General features: G+C 45.4%; 1 protein-coding gene across 1 annotated transcript; it reads left to right on the forward strand.

Annotated features, from left to right (window-relative positions):
• The first annotated feature begins 10,854 nt into the window (after nucleotides 1–10,854).
• Nucleotides 10,855–16,545, forward strand: plvapa (plasmalemma vesicle associated protein a). The gene is made up of 6 exons (XM_008305544.1): nucleotides 10,855–11,535; nucleotides 12,479–12,545; nucleotides 12,983–13,704; nucleotides 14,651–15,629; nucleotides 15,873–15,930; nucleotides 16,273–16,545. The coding sequence occupies exons 1-6, from the start codon at nucleotides 11,140–11,142 to the stop codon at nucleotides 16,304–16,306; spliced, it is 2,256 nt and encodes a 751-aa protein (XP_008303766.1). The 5' UTR covers nucleotides 10,855–11,139; the 3' UTR covers nucleotides 16,307–16,545.
• Nucleotides 16,546–17,650: the final 1,105 nt, after the last annotated feature.

The raw sequence follows: 17,650 nt of genomic DNA on the forward strand, positions 1-17,650 counted from the left end.
TAACTGGAAATATGAAGGAACTCACAAAGAAATCCTCATTGAGCATCAAGTCCTGCAGTGTGAACGTAGCCAATCTGTGGGATTGTTCAGTCAAATAATACACCGTTTTCCTGATTGGTGGCATTATATGTCATGTTGGAGTCAGAATCCAAGGCTGTCGCTATGCTAAGGCTGTTTTTATGGGTTCTGTTGGTTTATATATATATATATATATATATATATGTCACCTGTTGTCAATAATGGAAACAATAGCTATAGAGACCAAAATATTTTTGTATATCCGTCTGTAAACATGTTTATTTCTGCTGTGTAATTGGGCATTTTTACATGAGGGTCTACTGGGTTTGACTCACTTTTGGAGCTGACCCCAAGTGGTTGTTTGAAGAACTGCACCAAAGGTTGCTGCTAAACTATCAGCAGTGTGGTACTGATAGGTTCCAGTATGTACATAGTCTACATATTGTGCATATCTGAAAAGGGAATTTTTCATTTTCACTCCACCAAACTCGTGAATTTGTCTTTCTGCAATTTAGAGGACAATCGAAATCTGCATACGGTTTTGTTTTGTATTTTTTGCAGCAGCCATTTCCTGCCGTTCCAGGGTTAACCGGGGTTACCGACAGCAGGGAGTGTAAATAATTAAACGGTTGTACTCTACAGAAGGGTACACACATTTGTATGCACCACCATGATGGTCAGTGTTGGTACCAGCAGGTTGGACATCATGTCTGCCTCCTCTTCACCTCCTGCACTCGACGGCGCTCTTCTTCGGTCACTGTGTTTCCCTGAGAGTGATTCATCGCCAACAGTTTGTAAACGGAGCAAAACGATGGATTGGAATGTCTCTGATCAAACATTGTCTTTGTCCAGCTGGCTGTGTGCTGCTCTGTTGGGGTGAAGGGGCTCTGAGCTTGTTGTAGATGGGAGAACATAAGGAACCAGTCATGGCTGTCATTTAACACCTTTCTTTGAGGGTGAGCATTGGGACTGTAGCATGTGAGCTCCTGCTGTGACAAACGTGAAAAGTATGTATTATGTTTTGTTTCAAATCTTTCTGGAGCCGCGGGACACTGTGATGCCTCACCTGGATGAGCTGGAGTCCCATGTTCAGGGGCTACAGTCCCAGATGCAGAGGTCATGGGTTCGAGTCCCGCTCATGGCCCTTTCCTGCAGGTCCTTCCCCCATCCTTTTGATTTTCTATCAAACAAAGGCAAAAAACAGGCCCAAAAGAATCTTAAAATCTATCTGGAGCCGGTAACAAGTGGTTGGTTTGCTGAGTTCAGTGGAGAACGTTGATATGTGAAGGGAACAATAAAGGTCCTTGTGCATCTTCAGCTTGAATTACTGCAAAGATGGTTCATTTCACCGTGACTCCTCGTTACCGTCCTGTTTTAAATGGGCTGTTTAGCTTAAGGGCTGCAGGTGTCTCGGTGGTTAGCACCGTGGCCTCACAGCTAGAAGGTCGCCGGTTGGCGTCCCGGTGAGGACACCCAGGATCTTTCTGCGTGGAGTCTCCATGTTCTCCCCGTGCAGCGTGGGTTCTCTCTGGGTTCTCCGGCTTCCTCCCACAGTCCAGAAACATGCTGAGGTTAATTGGTGATTGTAAATTGTCCGTAGGTGTGAATGTGAGTGTGCTTGGTTGTCTGTCTCTAAGTGTAGCCCTGTGATAGACTGGTTACCTGTCCAGGTGAACCTGCCTTCACCCTGAGTCAGCTGGGATAGACTCCGCCCCCCGCGGCCCGAGTGAGGATTAAGGTGTAGAGATGATGGATGGATGGATGTTTAGCTGAACTGTCTGGACCCCCTTCAGGAAGAAGACTCTGTCTGTATCTGTAGTCGACAGAGTTGATATCACGGCTTCTGACCGACCAGACTGTCACTTCTCACTGTGAGTGATCATTTGACATGGAAGCATCACAGTTTTTAACTCACGTGTAGGATGTCGAACCACGTTGTGGTTCTAGTAGTTTCAGGGCAGCAGCTTGAAAAGGTCTCTGAAGCACCAGCAGGTTAACCCGGAGTCTTAGCGGCTGGGTTTCAGTCGCTGATTTGTACTTGTTCTGTCGTCTGACAACAGAAAACATGTAAATGAGAACAGCTATGTTGGGAATTCAGCTGCATCCTCATTTTAAATTCCTAACTTCATACATCCCACATACATGCTGCATTCCTTCATATGGATTCAGAAATTTAATACTTGATCCACTTCCATAAACCCGTCTTCCTAAATGTCTAATTTTGGACCCGTAGTGTTTTGTTTGACCACATAAATACATGTGAGTGGTTCATGGTTTGAACAGACTCCAGCCTTCCTCGCATGTCATTGCACAGTTTTTACAACAATGAGGATGACAGCGTCCGTCTCCTCCGTCTTAGAGCTCATAACACCAGTCAGAGATCCATCATTCAGATTATAAACGACGTTACTTTGGCTTTAAGCCGTCAGTCTTTAAGGTTAGGATTACAGGTGGATCATTAAACCCCAGCTATTGGCATTTCTGGGCAGGCCCCGACACGAATCACACAGCTATTGATTCAGTTAACATTTCAACTATTTAAGTTAACCTTTAAAAGTCTAATGTTAGGCCGGCCCACTCCCACAGGCATCCCAGGCAACCGCTGTAATTCAATCCCAGGGTGTTTGCCGTGTGCTCTCGACTGCATCAGCATATGGAAAGTAGGTCTTTACTTAAAGCAGTCATGAGGCGCCTGCTGCCTTCTTGCAAGGATGGCGTTTTTTTCACGCTCCGATGGCCGTCAAATGTTTAGACTTGCCCTGACAGCTTCACCCTGAGACCAGCACGACCTGTGACCTCCGAGGAATGGACAAGCCTGGTAACAAAAACAGAGGCCTTTTGTGCAGGTCAAAGGGGAAACATCTGCTGTGCTGAGGACACGGAGAGGAGAGGGGGATTAGCTCTTGGGGTATTCATGGTTCCAGCCACCTCCGATAAAAGCTGCCTGACGGGAACACGCAGAAAGCCGCGGTACACGGCATCGTTACGAGTGAGATCCTCCCGGTTCCACCCAGTAGCGCTGCCTCTCACTCAGCAGGGGAAAAAATTATTTTAAAAAAAAACACTGATAAATACAGTATGAAGGAGGAACGTCTTTGATGTGAATGCTGCAGTTTTTCTTATCGTATCGCTGCAGGAGGTGGTGGCCGCAGCCAGTCTTTCATTTTTAAATTAAATTTGAGCCAGAATAAATGATCTGAGAGGATTGCGCATCACCGTGCCTGTTGAGAAAATTCAATTGAGCAACTCTGTCTTTGATATCATTATGCACTGTGGTGATAAATGAGCGTCTGAGGGTTTTTTAATCCCACCGAGGCAGCGCGGTGTCGTTTGGATTCGGCCGGTGGGATGTTGTCGTGGAGTTTCTGCTCTCTCTCTGCGCTCAGCTCTGGACTCACTGTTATTTAGCACCGTGTTGTTTATTTGTCTTTGTTCAGGCCAGAGCTTCACAAAGGTATTTACCACTTCACCTCTGCCTCCTCGCCGTCTCACAACAGAGACCTCTTTCTCCAGGACGGCCACCTGATACGGCAAACGGCTGTGACACGAGTAACCAAATCCTTCCAAGCAAATTACCTATTAGCCAAACGTCTCCGGAGGGAAACCTCACGGTGTGATGCTCCGTGTTATGCAGGCATTATCTGTTTCGTAAGGGAAGATAAAAACAATATGCCTGGTGGGTGTGCTGAGAAGTACTGGAGTGAAAAGAAAACACAGAAATGACATCCTCTTCCAAATATTTGTTAATAAAGGCAGAGTTTTAGGAGATATTGAGCAGTTGCCAGGCAACGAGCAAAGATTCTAGGAAGTTACTGCTAGTCTGATCATAGTATGAAAGATAGATGTAGATTCAGGTCTAAAACGGGCTTTCTTTCTAACAGCCAGCAGGGGGCGACTCCTGGGGGTGACTGTCAGACTGTATAGAGGTCAATGAGAAACTCTACTTCTCATTTGATTTGCTGCCTCAGCAAACATTTTCCTAATTAGGTTATCGTCTCAATCGTTAGTTCCATGTCTCTTTCAATGCAGCAGGATTTTAATTTTGTAACCTAGGCCCCGTTTACACGTCGTAAGAACTGTGATATTTCAATGCGTCTGGGCCTTTGGTTCACACGTAAACGAAGCTACGAGTTACCGAAACCATCAGATCTGAAAGCTCCGGCCACAGTGGAGATCTGGAAAAACTCTCTCTTTACGTTAGCATGTAGACAGGAGGAGGCAGAGTCTGGCGTCACAGTGAGCGTCATCAGCGTCACATGTGTGCGACCATGTTTACAGTCTGGCTGCTGTGGTAGATGGATGCTGTTTCCTTATTGTGTCTCTAACACCACATGTAGGAGCAGCTCCACTTCTCTGTCGGTCCAAACAAACCACCCCATTATCGTTGAAGTAACAGGAAGTAGTTCATGCCATGCGTTGTTGTGCTTTTTCCCATTCTGATTGGCTAGCGTGGCCTTATGCTTCTCATTACACTGCCCCCTGCAGGTCTGGCAGCTCATAGCAGCTCTTAACGATGTGTTTATGCGGGTTTGTGTAAATGAAGATTTTTTTGAAAACGATGTTATTTTGGAAAATGTGGATCCGTTTCACGCCGCAGGTGTTTAGCACCGTGGCCTAGAAGGTCGTCGATTGGCGTCCCGGTGAGGACACCCGGGATCTTTCTGCGTGGAGTCTCCATGTTCTCCCCGTGCAGTGTGGGTTCTCTCCGGGTTCTCCGGCTTCCTCCCACAGAAACATGCTGAGGTTAATTGGTGATTGTAAATTGTCCGTAGGTGTGAATTCGAGTGTGCTTGGTTGTCTGTCTCTAGGTGTAGCCCTGTGATAGACTGGTTACCTGTCCAGGTGAACCTGCCTTCACCCTGAGTCAGCTGGGATAGACTCCGCCCCATGACCCGAGTGAGGATTAAGGTGTAGAGATGATGGATGGATGGATAGATAAGTTTCTGTAAATACCGACTACATGTAAACGTGACCTTTAGCTCCCATGTGAAAGTAAAGAGATGATAAAGTCGGGTGTGGTTCAGGGCATGACAGCTTTGTGTCGGACTGCCTTGTATACAGTTGACCATCCAGTCGGTCATTACGTCTGCTTTCAAACACCAAGATGCCCAAAGTCAAGGCTTTAACACAGTCGTCTGTTCCACACTCTGTTCTATATGCTGCAGGATTTATGGCATTTAATAAGTCTCTCAGCCTGAGCACATAAAAACTGGCCTGTACGTCTTGTAGAAGTGCAGAAACACCAGCATCCGCATGTATCCATGTTTCTGAGAGCACTTTGCAGCAGACACTCTCAACGTGTGCGTCACGCTGCTCGATATTTGACGCCTGATAACTCCTTGGACTGGTCAGATGCCCACAGTCTCTTTTACTGATGTACTTTAATCTTACAGCTCATAAATGCATACGAGAATACATCATCGTTTATTTGATTTGTGTGTCAATAATCTGAATATGTAGAGTGGTTAAAGTTAGCAAGTAAATGTAGCGTAATGATATTTGCTTCTGAGCTGTAGTGGACCAGAAGCATTAAGCAGAAAGAAATATATGAATGAGTAATGTTTACATCACTGAACAGGGTCTGAGGCTAATTAAATGCTATAGTGATGCTAATACACGTTGGTTTTTATATAGTTTGCATAAATGAATCATAATGAGTTCATTTGCAACTACTAAAAGTTAGACTGGAACATATAAACAACGCCTGCAGCCAGATGTTTAGCTTAGCTTAGCATGAAAACAGCCTGGTTTGTCTAAATGAAGAAATAATAAATCTACAAGTTCTCATTTTTATTTTTAGCGGTGCGGCTAGGAGCAGGTCGACCTGTTTCCAGCCTTTAACGATTAGCTCGGCTAACTGGCTGCTGGCTGCTGTTTCATATCTACGACCTCTATCAGAGAAATGCTTTAAGAAATAATACATGTCAGAGTGTAACTAGGCTATATGTTGGGTAGCACACAAAGCTCTCTGCTGTAAACTCACATCTGAACCAGATTCTAGGTTAGTTTACATTTTTCATACTTGGAGGATTGTTTAAAAAATTCAGGAGCGTCGACCGTATGCGAGACTCAGTCCATCAAATATTGACGGCAAATAATCTGATCTAAACAAGCAGAGTTATCAATAAATAAAATACAACTGCTCGACATGTTCTGCTCATTTTTCAGTTTCCATCTTCGCCGTTCTGCTTCACTTTAAAACACGGTTTCTTGTGTCCTCTCGTTCACATCTTCTATCAGCAGATCTGTAGCTGCAGTAGAGCTCGTTGTCCACCGAGGGGCAGTGTGTGCCACAACAATCACTGTGTGTTGTCTTGATTACTGTATCCACACCATCCTGAGTGCAGAAGCTCCCTAAAAATAAGAAAAAAAAGGCTTTATCTTGACTTAAATTACGTCAGTCTTATTTCAAATCATAAAGTTGTAATTAAACGTGATTCATACGGTTCAGGCTTATCTCATAGTTTATGTTTAATTATCACAACTGCTCGTAAATTTTTTTATTGAAGAGCTGAAAAACCTTCTAAAATATACCATTAGACTACAAAAGAATGCCAAACTTAAGAACCTAAATGTAGGTCCTAGTTTGATATTTCTTAGGATTTCTACAATCTGAGGTCTAAAAAATATTTTAAATTATTAATAAATTAAATGTATTGATTTTTTAGGAGAAGTCCTGTTATGCCACCGAGGCTTAATTGTGTCAACATGAGCTTCAGAATTCAGATTCCTTCAAATGATTCTGCTCATTCAAAGCATTTCAAGCAGAAACGAGCGGATCGCAGCCAGACCTCAGCGGGTCCTGTGTGGGCGTACGTTGTGTTCATTTTCAAGGAACATGAGCATAATGGAGGTCTTCAAAGAAAATAAAAACAAAAAAAACAGGCTTTTTTTTTTTGTCTCTAACCTTCCAATCAGGTTGAAGGACACCTGGTTGGTGAATGACAAGTCACAGCTTTGTTCAACGTAGTGGGTTTATATCTTTACATTTATTTATTTTTTCTGTCAGATTAATGGGTTGAATTTTAAGGCCGCGTGACCCCACGAGCCTCAAGTGTAGCAGCGTCGGGAACACGCAGTTCACTTTCAACAAAGAGCACTCGAGAACCAGGGAAGGAACGTCTTCAGCCTCCTTCAGTGTACAGGAAGCCGTCCCTGTAAACACCCTCCAGTTGGCTTTGTGTCTGACAGAGCGTCTGACATCCCAAACACAATGGCGCTGTGTTCCCTCGTCACCTCTAATCTGTGACATCCAGAGCCTCCTCCGAAAAACTGAACGTCCCGTAAACTCTCCCGGCGTGTGGGAGTGACGCTGCACACCTGGAGTGGCTGGAGATGTGTGGGAGTGGTTCCAGGCACGAGGAGCCGGCGGCCGAGGTTGCTCCACAAGCAGTCTGAGAAGTAAACAGTGTTTGGGTGGTTTGGAAACACGTAAACAACTTGTCATGGTAACAGCTGTGATGTCGTGCGATGGGGGAGACAGCTCCACGAGCCTCAGAGTGTGTTATCACGATTATCCAGTTAAATGACTTTGACATAGAGCCGCTTTGTGCAGAGAAACAGACTCAACCTGAAGATAAAACACGTTTCGTAGTGGTTTTCATGATTGAAACAGATTTTTAATAAGAGATTTCGGTGTCAGATAGAGGTAGTAAATGAGGGAATCGCTGGCCAATTAAACTCTGTCCAACCTCTGTCTGGGCCAGGTCCAGCCCAAGAAGATAATTGTGAATCATCGGGACTCCTTCTGATAGATCTCTGTCACTCTGAGCCCAGCACTGCCTCACCTGAATAAACTCTACACCTGTGAACTGAAGATTTCTCCGGTTTGTTCCTGGGCTTCCAGCTGAAGAATTGGGGCTAACAGGCTGTTCTGCAGCTTCTGCTCCAGCTTCCTTCAGCGCTGCTCCTTCGCCTCCCTGAGCCGGACTCTGAGTTCCCTGTGTTAAGCTGGTCACCGTCTTCTCCTGGTTCAGAAGGCCCTTGATGCCACTCGTGGGCTTGTTGTTAGCGCAGCAGCGTGCAGTTCTTACTAGAACAACAGCAGAAGCTAATGTAGTCAGTAGTGCAGCTAGCCACCGCCTCGGTGTCCCCGCTGTGCGACCCTGCATAACACCCCAGTCTGGAGCTTTGAAGCAGCCTCTCAGAGCCTGCTCTGCCTCAGGAGACCACTTCCTGGCTGAGCGTGTGGTTGTGGGCAGCCTCCTCACACTTGGTTTGTGGTGAGGCTGCAGCAGAATCAGGTTGTGGTCTGCTTCCCCCAGAGTAGGTATCAGGTGATGCTCTGAGCGTGCTTCACATACAGCAGCTGTTGTAGCAGGATTCTGTCTTAATGAAAAGTGTAACAACAGTAATGTGAATAAGGAAGCAGTTTGTGAATGTTTTTATGAGTTAAGTGTGTTTAGCTGTGGATTTAGCTGAAGCTCTCGTACAGACTCTTGAAGGCTGAACTGAAACCTGCTGTGAAGAGTTCTGGAAACAAGTAACTGTTGAACAATGTGCAGCCAAAAGAAAGGAACCAAAGGTTTGATAGTCTGATGTCTGGACTGGGTGGGAGTCCTGAACAGAACAAGGACGCCTTTGACAAAACCATCTTACACGTGCTTATCTTGTGCCGTCGCTGGTCGCCGATTGGTCCAGGGCAGATGGGCGGAGACGAGCCAGTCTCTCAGGACCCAGTGGGACGTTCCAGCTGGTGATGGCGGTCTGTTTGGTTTGGAGTGGCCCAGTTGGCTGGTGGCTGTACTCACCAGTACCTCGTTCTGTTGGGAGAAACTCATGTTGTGTGAAGTGTTTCAGGTACTTAGAAGCTGTCGTGGTACAGGGCTAGTCAGAAGATTCATATCATTTACTCCCATTTAGGAAGGTGCTGTTCTGTCTACTTTGATTGTGAACACTTTTGTTATTCTGTTGGAATTGGTTTTACTTTGTTTTGTCAGCTGTGAGTTATTTCTATAAGACCTTCTGTCTGTTTGATGAAGTTAACCGAGCAGCTTTACGCCCTGTTGCCCCTCAGTGTGGTTGGTTTCGGTGAGCTCTGTTCATAAACTCATTACATCTGGTTTGTTGCTTCCTTTTTCCCTTCAGCGAGCTGGGTCATAACAATCTAATGAGCTTTATTGGTGATTAGAGAAGCAGAACTCTGTCATGAACTCACTAACAGAATTGGTGGACACAAATGCTTGACTCAGTAGGTTCAGGCAAAAGACAGGTTTAATGGCAGTTAGGGTTCGGTACACAGGAAATCAGTCCCACAGGCAGAAGTATCCAAGAATCGACGGGCAGAGACAAGGTCCAAAAAGCAGAAACAAGGTCGAGATCAAACAAGCAAAGGTATCCGAAATCGGCAGACAAGAGGCAAGGTCAAAAAGCAGAAACAAGGTCGAGATCAAACAGACTGTGACTTAACTTGCATAACGCTGGTACGAGGACTGTAAGTGCAACGAACTGGCGACGAGACAGTGAGACACACAGGGTAAAATACACGAGGTAATGAGGGTAGATGGGAAACAGGTGCGGGTGGGCAATCAGGGAGCAGGTGAGACAAGACAGGTACAGGAAGTAAATCTAGAATAGAACCTCCAGTGAAGTGATTTCAAAATAAAACAGGACATAGTGTGCAGACATGAACAGAAACTTGACAGACATGTCAAACTCAAGCAGCCACTCCAGATTATTTTATGTACATGAGCTCACATGTGCTTCAATATGGTGGTTGTTCCTGACCTGACCAAAAACATGATCTGACCTGAAGAAAGAGAACCAGCGAGACATTGTGCCTTCTGGTTCTGACCAAACAGTAAAGGTTCTGATTCCTACTAGAGCATCCGACGCTGCTGATCGTGATTAGGCCTGTTTGACTGACTGCAGTTACTGAAGCATATAAATTATGCAACAAGCTGCTGGTCTGAACGCTGCTTTAGCCTAGTTGGCAACGCTGCGGCTCCAGAAGAAATGCGTCTAGACGTACAGATTAAACAAAGCACTTCAACCTCATTCGTGTTTACGTGGGATTATTTATGCTTTCTATTTGTCTCTGATTTCCTGCGTTTGTTGGTGCCTTTTATCCTGGATCTATTCCAGAAAGTAGTCGCAGGTTTGGCCATCAGCGGTTCCTCTATGATTCGCCGCTTCCTGGCGAGATGAGGCAGAGCATGTCAACAATGCCTGGCAGGAAAAAGTTGGGACCGTTACTGTCAGGCTGCTGGATTTCATTTTAAATTGAATGTGTGTGTGCTTGTCCTCATGACACAGAGGGAAGTTCACGGACGTCATCGTGTTGGACTGAGACCTGCGGCATCAAAGAGCCACCGAATGAGAATCTGCGAAGGGAAACATGAGCCATTGTCCTGCCGGCCTGCGGAGTGCCGGAAAACACTGTTCATGATCCCATAAAGATGTTTTTGGCAGGTTTATGGAGGAGCTACACACATGGAGTTGGTGATGTCTTTATGGTAGCAGAACATCCACAACAGAGAGGTGGTGTCCATGTACACGTTAGCCACTGAGACTTCAGTATTTTGTGTTTTTTTTTCCTCAGTAACTTTACCTTAAATGGGATTTTATGAATGAGATGCGCTAAAAATGATCTTTATTGAGATTATTTAGAAGATCAGTGCAAATTCAATCTGAAAAAGTGCTCATATGTGTGTGTGAGGACGTGTACAGTACATACATGTATGCTGTGTGTGTGTGTGTGTGTGTGTGTGTGTGTGTGTGTGTGCATGGGGTGGGATGGGATGGGACAACCCGGGGAGGGAGGAGACTGAGACCAGCACCACTTCCCATCATGGGAAACGTGTGGCCGGAGGAGTTTATAAATCCGTGCCCATGTTTACACCTAATCCACAATCTTATCAATTGTCACGTTATCAGCACCGCTGAGAGGAAACGTCTGGCCCACGTCTGCACTGTGTGGGGATTTGTTAGAGGAAAGGGCAAAAGCCTCACAAGAAATGGACTGTGAAATCCGCTGGCTGCTCTGAAATAATTGTTTTATCTGCTGGTTTGGCCCGCGGAGAGCTGCTGTTTGTCCTCTGAATCGGGGATGAACTCCGTTTGAACTTGGCTCGCAGTAATTCTTCACCGTGTCCACGTCTCTCCGACCAACCTCAAGCCCTCATGTACAGCAGCGGCTACTCCCAGGTGTCCAAGTACAGCCCGGAGGCCCGAAAGAAGATGCAGTACCACTCCAAGGGCAAAGGCTGCGGCTACTACATGCGCATCGTCTTCTTCTTCTCGTCGCTCATTCAGTCTCTCATCATCGTCAGCCTGGTGCTCTTTCTGGTCTACGGCAAGACACAGGACTCGGCGTCCACGGCGCGAATCCAGGACCTGGAGGAGAGCTTCAGCCGGCTGTCCATAGAGAACGTGGCCCTCAGGCAGCAGAGGAAGAACCTGACCAACCTACTCAACCGGACCCTGACCGAAAAGGCTCGCAATGACTTCGACCTTAGCAAGCTGCGCTCCGTCTGCAACATGTCGGTCCTGTTCTTTCAGGACTACGAGAGAAGGCTGGTGAGAACGCAAACTCAAGTTGGCATCTGTCGTCGGGCTGTGTGTGATTTAAGCTCTCTGTCTTTTATGTCCAACATTTCAACACCAGTAGAAGTTATCTCTGTGTCGATGAGGTGCACTGAGCTGCTAGTTTGAGTAAAGTTACAGATTAAGTGACAACTCATGTACAGTCATCCTCTAATATATTCAGACCCTCTGATTAAAGAAAAGGCAAAACTCACAACAGTCCCTCAAATAACTAGAAACTGGCAAAAGTAATAAGAAATAAAAATTTGTTAAATTATAATTTAGTGAAATAAGACGTTGCTTTTGAATTGTGGTTGAAAAGAATAATTAAAAAAAAAAAATGATCCGGACCAATGAGAGGCCTTTGCTGATGAGCAGTGGTCCAGAATACCTGTCAACAGGTGCACAAGTCTGACTGAGAGTTACAGGAAACACCTGATGGCAGTGATTGACTCAGAGAGTTGTTCAGCTACATGTTAGTTCACAGGTCCCATCAGGCTGGTTTGGTTTTATATTTCTGTTGAACCACGATTCAAACCAACGTCATGATGCTCATCACATTTTTATTTATTGTCACTTTTGTCAATTTCAGCTTATTTCAGTGACTGCAGCTGTTTTTTTTTCCCTTCTTTAATGGGAGGCTATGAACACATCTGACTGGAAATAAATCTGCAGTGCTTTAATCAAGTTGATTTTTTTTTAAAAGTTATTAAAATTTCTGCTTCAGTCACCCACAGAGCTGTACTGGTGTCATTAGTTATACTGTTGATTATTCTTCTGATCAATTTTATGTCTCATGCTGCGATATTTCTAGGAAAGGTTAACTTGATCAGTGTTGACAGGTGGTTCACATAAATTGGGACTGTGATATGTTGTTTTTTTCCTGCTCTGTAATAAATCCCTACATCACCTTTTATTCTCCCTCTCATGTGAACAGCAACAGTGCAACAGCGAGGTGCAGTCCTGCAGGTTCAGGTGTCTGTCAGCCCCCAGCCCAGCCATACGTAAGTGTGATGCTTTCCAGGAAATAGTCAAATAAATTAAGATAGCACGTCATGAGAGAAGTTCTTGTGCCAGATATTGCTCAGAGAAAACAAACGACTTAACATTTGTGCTGTAAAGTAGAAGAGCAATAAGATGCCGGTGTAGTGCTTGACTGAAATAAAATAAGTTAAAATGAGGAAAGAACAGTAATACAGGCGAGTGTGCTGAGGTTAGAGCTGAGATCACACACGATGATGAACGTTACATCACACACATAATCAAAATGGTGAAAATGAAAAATGACTCGCTAGACATGATAAATAAATATAAATATGACACCTTAGGAATGAGAGTCTGAAACATTGCACACGATGCAGAAGCTGATGTTGAAGTCAGTGAAACGTTCTCCAAACGCTGCCTCTTATTTTGTACGTTTCTTTTCTGTTTTGTGGAACAGATACTGTGCTTCCAGGCGGCTGTAACTGTGGGCTGCTGACTGAGCGGCTGAAAGCCCAACTTGAGCTCATGGCGTCCAACTTCACCCAAACGGTGCAGAGGGTGAGGATGGAAATGAACCAGATCTCTAGAGAGAGAGACAACCTCAACCTGGAGACCATCCGTCTGCGGCGGGACAAATCCACGCAAGAGAAGGAGCTGCAGTTCTTCAGGCAAACCTCCAAAGATGAGTTCTCCATGTCCATGAGCTCCGTCTTCAACGTCTCCAGGGCTTTCCTGACCAAGATCGACTCTCTCTTCCCTGCGTACATCAAATTCCAGGTGTCCTGTCCCAAGCAGAGGGAACACCTGGAGCAGATCCGCACCAACTGCACCAGCCTGTCCAGGGAGGTGGAGGACAAGCTGCAGCGCTACCTGGACGTGGTGGGGAACCACGTGTCGGACATTCAGTCTGAGAGCATCCGCTTGAAGGCAGAAAACTGGCGACTGACAGAGGACTACCGCTGGTGCAGCCAGAACCGGACGGGCCTGATCGTGCAGAACAGGCAGAACTTAGAGAAGCTTCAGCAGAAACATGATCAGGAGAAGGAGAGGCTCCTGATGGAGAAGATGAGGATGACCGGAGACATTGATGTGCTGCAAAACACCGTCAGATACAAGAGTAGAGCGGTCGACCACCTGACAGAGCAAGTGAACCAGCTCAACATCTCCTGCATGGCCAAGGTGAGAACCAACGGTAACCGCTCTGTCAACTCTTAATCAGGCTACACTCACAGTACCGCTGATCAAATGCTGCATTCTGAAAATATTTGCCATCAAAGGCGATTAAAAAGAGAGAACAGTTTAACTAATAGATCGGTTCTAAGGTCCACTAAGGGAACCAGGTCTGTACAGTCCCCATGGTACCATTAGATCACTGTTATGCGTAATGAGCTGTTTGTGCAGCAGTCAGGTGGTTCTGATTCTGTCAACAACAAAACTCTCTGCGATGTCAGAGGTCATACCTGCTGACACCACAGCAGGTATGGAGATACTGAAAAAGAGCAAAGCCCACATGCCACCGCTCTGAGAGGACGCCCTCTTACATAAGATGCATACGATCAAAGCAGCCGATGTGTTGTTGGAAGGGATCCAGCTTCAAGTGCAGAGGAGGAAGAGGAGGAGGAGGAGGAGGAGGAGGGGGAGGAAGAGGAGGAGGAGGAAGAGGAGGAGGGGGAGGAAGAGGAGGAGGAGGAAGAGGAGGAGGAGGGGGAGGAAGAGGTCTGGCTGCAAAGAACAAGAGGGCAGAGAGGTGAAAGTGTTATGTACTGTTATGTATGTACTGCTATGTTGTTGAAGGACAAATGTTGAGTCTAACCAAGGATTGTATTTATGGTGGTGGTAAATGAACCCTAAATCAATCTATCTATCTATCTATCTATCTATCTATCTATCTATCTATCTATCTATCTATCTATCTATCTGTCTATCTGTCTATCTATCTATCTATCTATCTGTCTATCTGTCTATCTATCTATCTATCTGTCTATCTATCTATCTATCTATCTATCTATCTATCTATCTATCTATCTATCTATCTATCTATCTGTCTATCTATCTATCTATCTATCTATCTATCTATCTATCTATCTATCTATCTCTTTATTAACGTGGTCTCGTTGTCTTTCAGGCGGGCTTCGGTGGGTACTCAGGAGGTCTGGCCTCTCTGCCCAACACCCAGAGTCAGTCTAGCTGGAAACCGTTCAACACTGGTGGATCCAGCTCCTCATCCAGCTCTTCCAGTTCGGGTCAGATTGGTAGGACCGGGTCAAACGGGTTCGGTTCAAACATTGGCTTATCTGGGTCATCATACAACAAGCCTGGATCATCCTCTTCAGGTTCCAGCCCAAGCCTGAGCTCCTCTGGCTCAGGATATAATAAGCCTGGATCAACTGGGGGAGGGCTCTCAAGCTATGGATCAGCAGCGTCTAGTCCAAACCTTAGCTCAGGCGGCTTTGGTTCAGCGCAGAATTCAAGAGGCTCATCATCATCCTCCTCATCATCCTCATCATCATCATCATCATCATCTTCATCATCATCCTCCTCATCATCCTCATCATCATCATCATCATCATCTTCATCATCATCCTCATCATATGGGTCAACAGGGTCAAGTTCGAGCTCAAATAAGCCAACGTCAAATGAAAAACCCTCCACAGGCATTGGGTTTGGGTTTGGGTCATCATCTCGGTCATCAGGGTCAACTGGGTCAACTGGGTCAACTGGATCGACTGGGTCAACTGGCTCTAGTGGGTCATCTTGGTCTAGTGGGTCATCTAGGTCATCTGGGTCAACTGGATCGACTGGGTCAACTGGATCAACTGGGTCAACTGGATCAACTGGGTCAAGTGGGTCCTCTTGGTCAAGTGGGTCATCCGGGTCAAGTAGATCATCTGGGTCAACTGGATCGACTGGGTCAACTGGATCAACCGGGTCAACTGGGTCGACTGGGTCATCAAGCAGAACGGGGTCAAGCAGCTCTGGATTTTCCTGGTTTGGAAACTCAGGACAAAGTAAACCAGCAAGTGTACCAGGCAGAGGAACGTCCAGCAGTGGAACCGGATCTTCAACCGGAGCAGGAAGGACGAGCGGTCTGGCAGGTGGCCCAGGTAAGAATGAGTCCATACGGGACCTGCAATTGTTTGTCAGTTTTATTGCCACTCTGGGGCATGAATGTGGGGCATTTTCTCAGACGCCTTAAATAGACCGGCCCCAGGTTTGAAGTTTCTTCCCACAAACACTTTGGTTCCTGTTGACGTTTCCTGGGTACCAGTCCGCTAGCTGCTATTAAACTCGATCGTCTTCGTGTCTGAGTAACGAAGGATCCTGATGTTCTCATGTTTCACCAACAGGCAGCGTATCTCAGCACCTCCAGGAGCTGCAGCGCCTGATCAACCCCGCCAGCCCACAGTGAGTCCACAGCTAGATTAGCTGCAGCTTGTAAATTACTGCTAAGTGCTGTTGTTTAGCAGGACACACACGAGGTCATATTTCACGTTGTTGTCAACAAATCCAGAGGAAAAACCAACAAGATTGCAACAAAGCATTTCTCAACACTTTGGTTTCTCATTCGCCGGCGGCTCTCAGCCCCTGATGGACATAAATATTTAAAAACACGCATTACAAATGGATAGTCGAGTTCTATCAACAGGAACGATGCTTGTTTGTAGAATGAGCTCGTTCTGGTTTCTTCATGGGATTTGCTGAAGAAGAACAAATAATAATCTTGTATTTCTTTCCTTCTTTCTCCAGGGAGAAGCAGGATCTCTCCAGGATGCTGGGTTAATCTGACCGTCTTTTATATTCCATTACGTCTATTATACTGACTCCACTCACTGTCTATCAACAAATGTACTGTATGATGTGCACTGGTTCTGTTTGATATGTATGTATTAAAGTAAATTGAATAACTTTGACACTTTGGAATGTAAAATGTGAATCTCGTGTCGTATGCATGCATGAATAATGGCCTACAGTATTTTCTACGTTGTGAATACATGAAATAAAATTGTAGTTTAACATGAAGCCCAGCCACCGTGCCGCTCTTTCCTTGTTCTTGCTCTTTATAAACAAAGCTATTTAAAATATTACCCTATCCAGACCCGGAAATAACTGTTTGTCCCTGTGTGCGTCACCTATTGTGTGGCTAATTGTCTACAGATGCCTGCTCGGGCCCTTCTGTGGCCGTTTACTGGCAGCGCGGTTGAATCCCTCCACCGTGTTTATGTTTACCTGCCAACTTGTCAGCGCGGCGGCGGGACCGACGGGAGGAACCTCTTGGAAAGGCTCCTGTACACAAGATGTTGTTAAGAACAGGGTGCCATAGCTGCGCTGCGGAGAACACGGATATCCACTGTCTAAATAAAACCTTAAAATATCTCTTATGCATGAAATGGGAGAAGATGGAGCGTGTCGGATCCGTGCTCAGATCTCTGACCCCCAACGTGACCTCCAGGGCTGCAGCCAGATTCGATCTCCAGTCAACAGAGCAGTGATGCCACCAAAGTGTAAACAGGCCTGAGTTTTAATGACGTTGTTCACATGGACGATGTACGGAGAACCAGGAGTGTCACGAAAACAGCAACGAACAGTTTCTTTAATTAAGAACTAACTGTATAATATAATCATGAACAGGCAAAGTTGTTGTTATTTTGCAAACGCAAATCAGTTCATTATCGATATTTTTATTTGCAAAGTGGAACTATCAAAAACATTCCCCTCCCAAAAAATGATTGATTAGATCAACTGAATAGTCAATGTGATTTAAACATTAAAGAATTCATAAATAAATTATGTTTATGTTTGAAATGCAGTTCAAAAGGAGAAACCAGTAGCTGGCTTCAAAAGATATTGATCACGCATTTAAAGGAGCCGTTCCTTTCTCCATTTGCATTTTTATTTCCTCACTGCTTCCTTTAATTTATCTCTTTTTTTATCTCCTCGTTGCTGTGGCTCGATGTTCAGCCTTTCTGTGAAACGTTGAAACTTGGTTCTGATAAACTCAGCATCACCTGAGAATTCATAAAGTTCTGAATCCGTCTGGAAAAGATCCACTCACTGAGCGTTTCATGTTGTTCTGGTGAACCCTCCTTTAATTGGAGCAACTCATACATCAATAAAATATCAGAAT

This window comes from Stegastes partitus, unplaced genomic scaffold (genome assembly GCF_000690725.1).
Source record: "Stegastes partitus isolate 25-593 unplaced genomic scaffold, Stegastes_partitus-1.0.2 Scaffold0, whole genome shotgun sequence".
NCBI classification, from domain to species: domain Eukaryota; kingdom Metazoa; phylum Chordata; class Actinopteri; family Pomacentridae; genus Stegastes; species Stegastes partitus.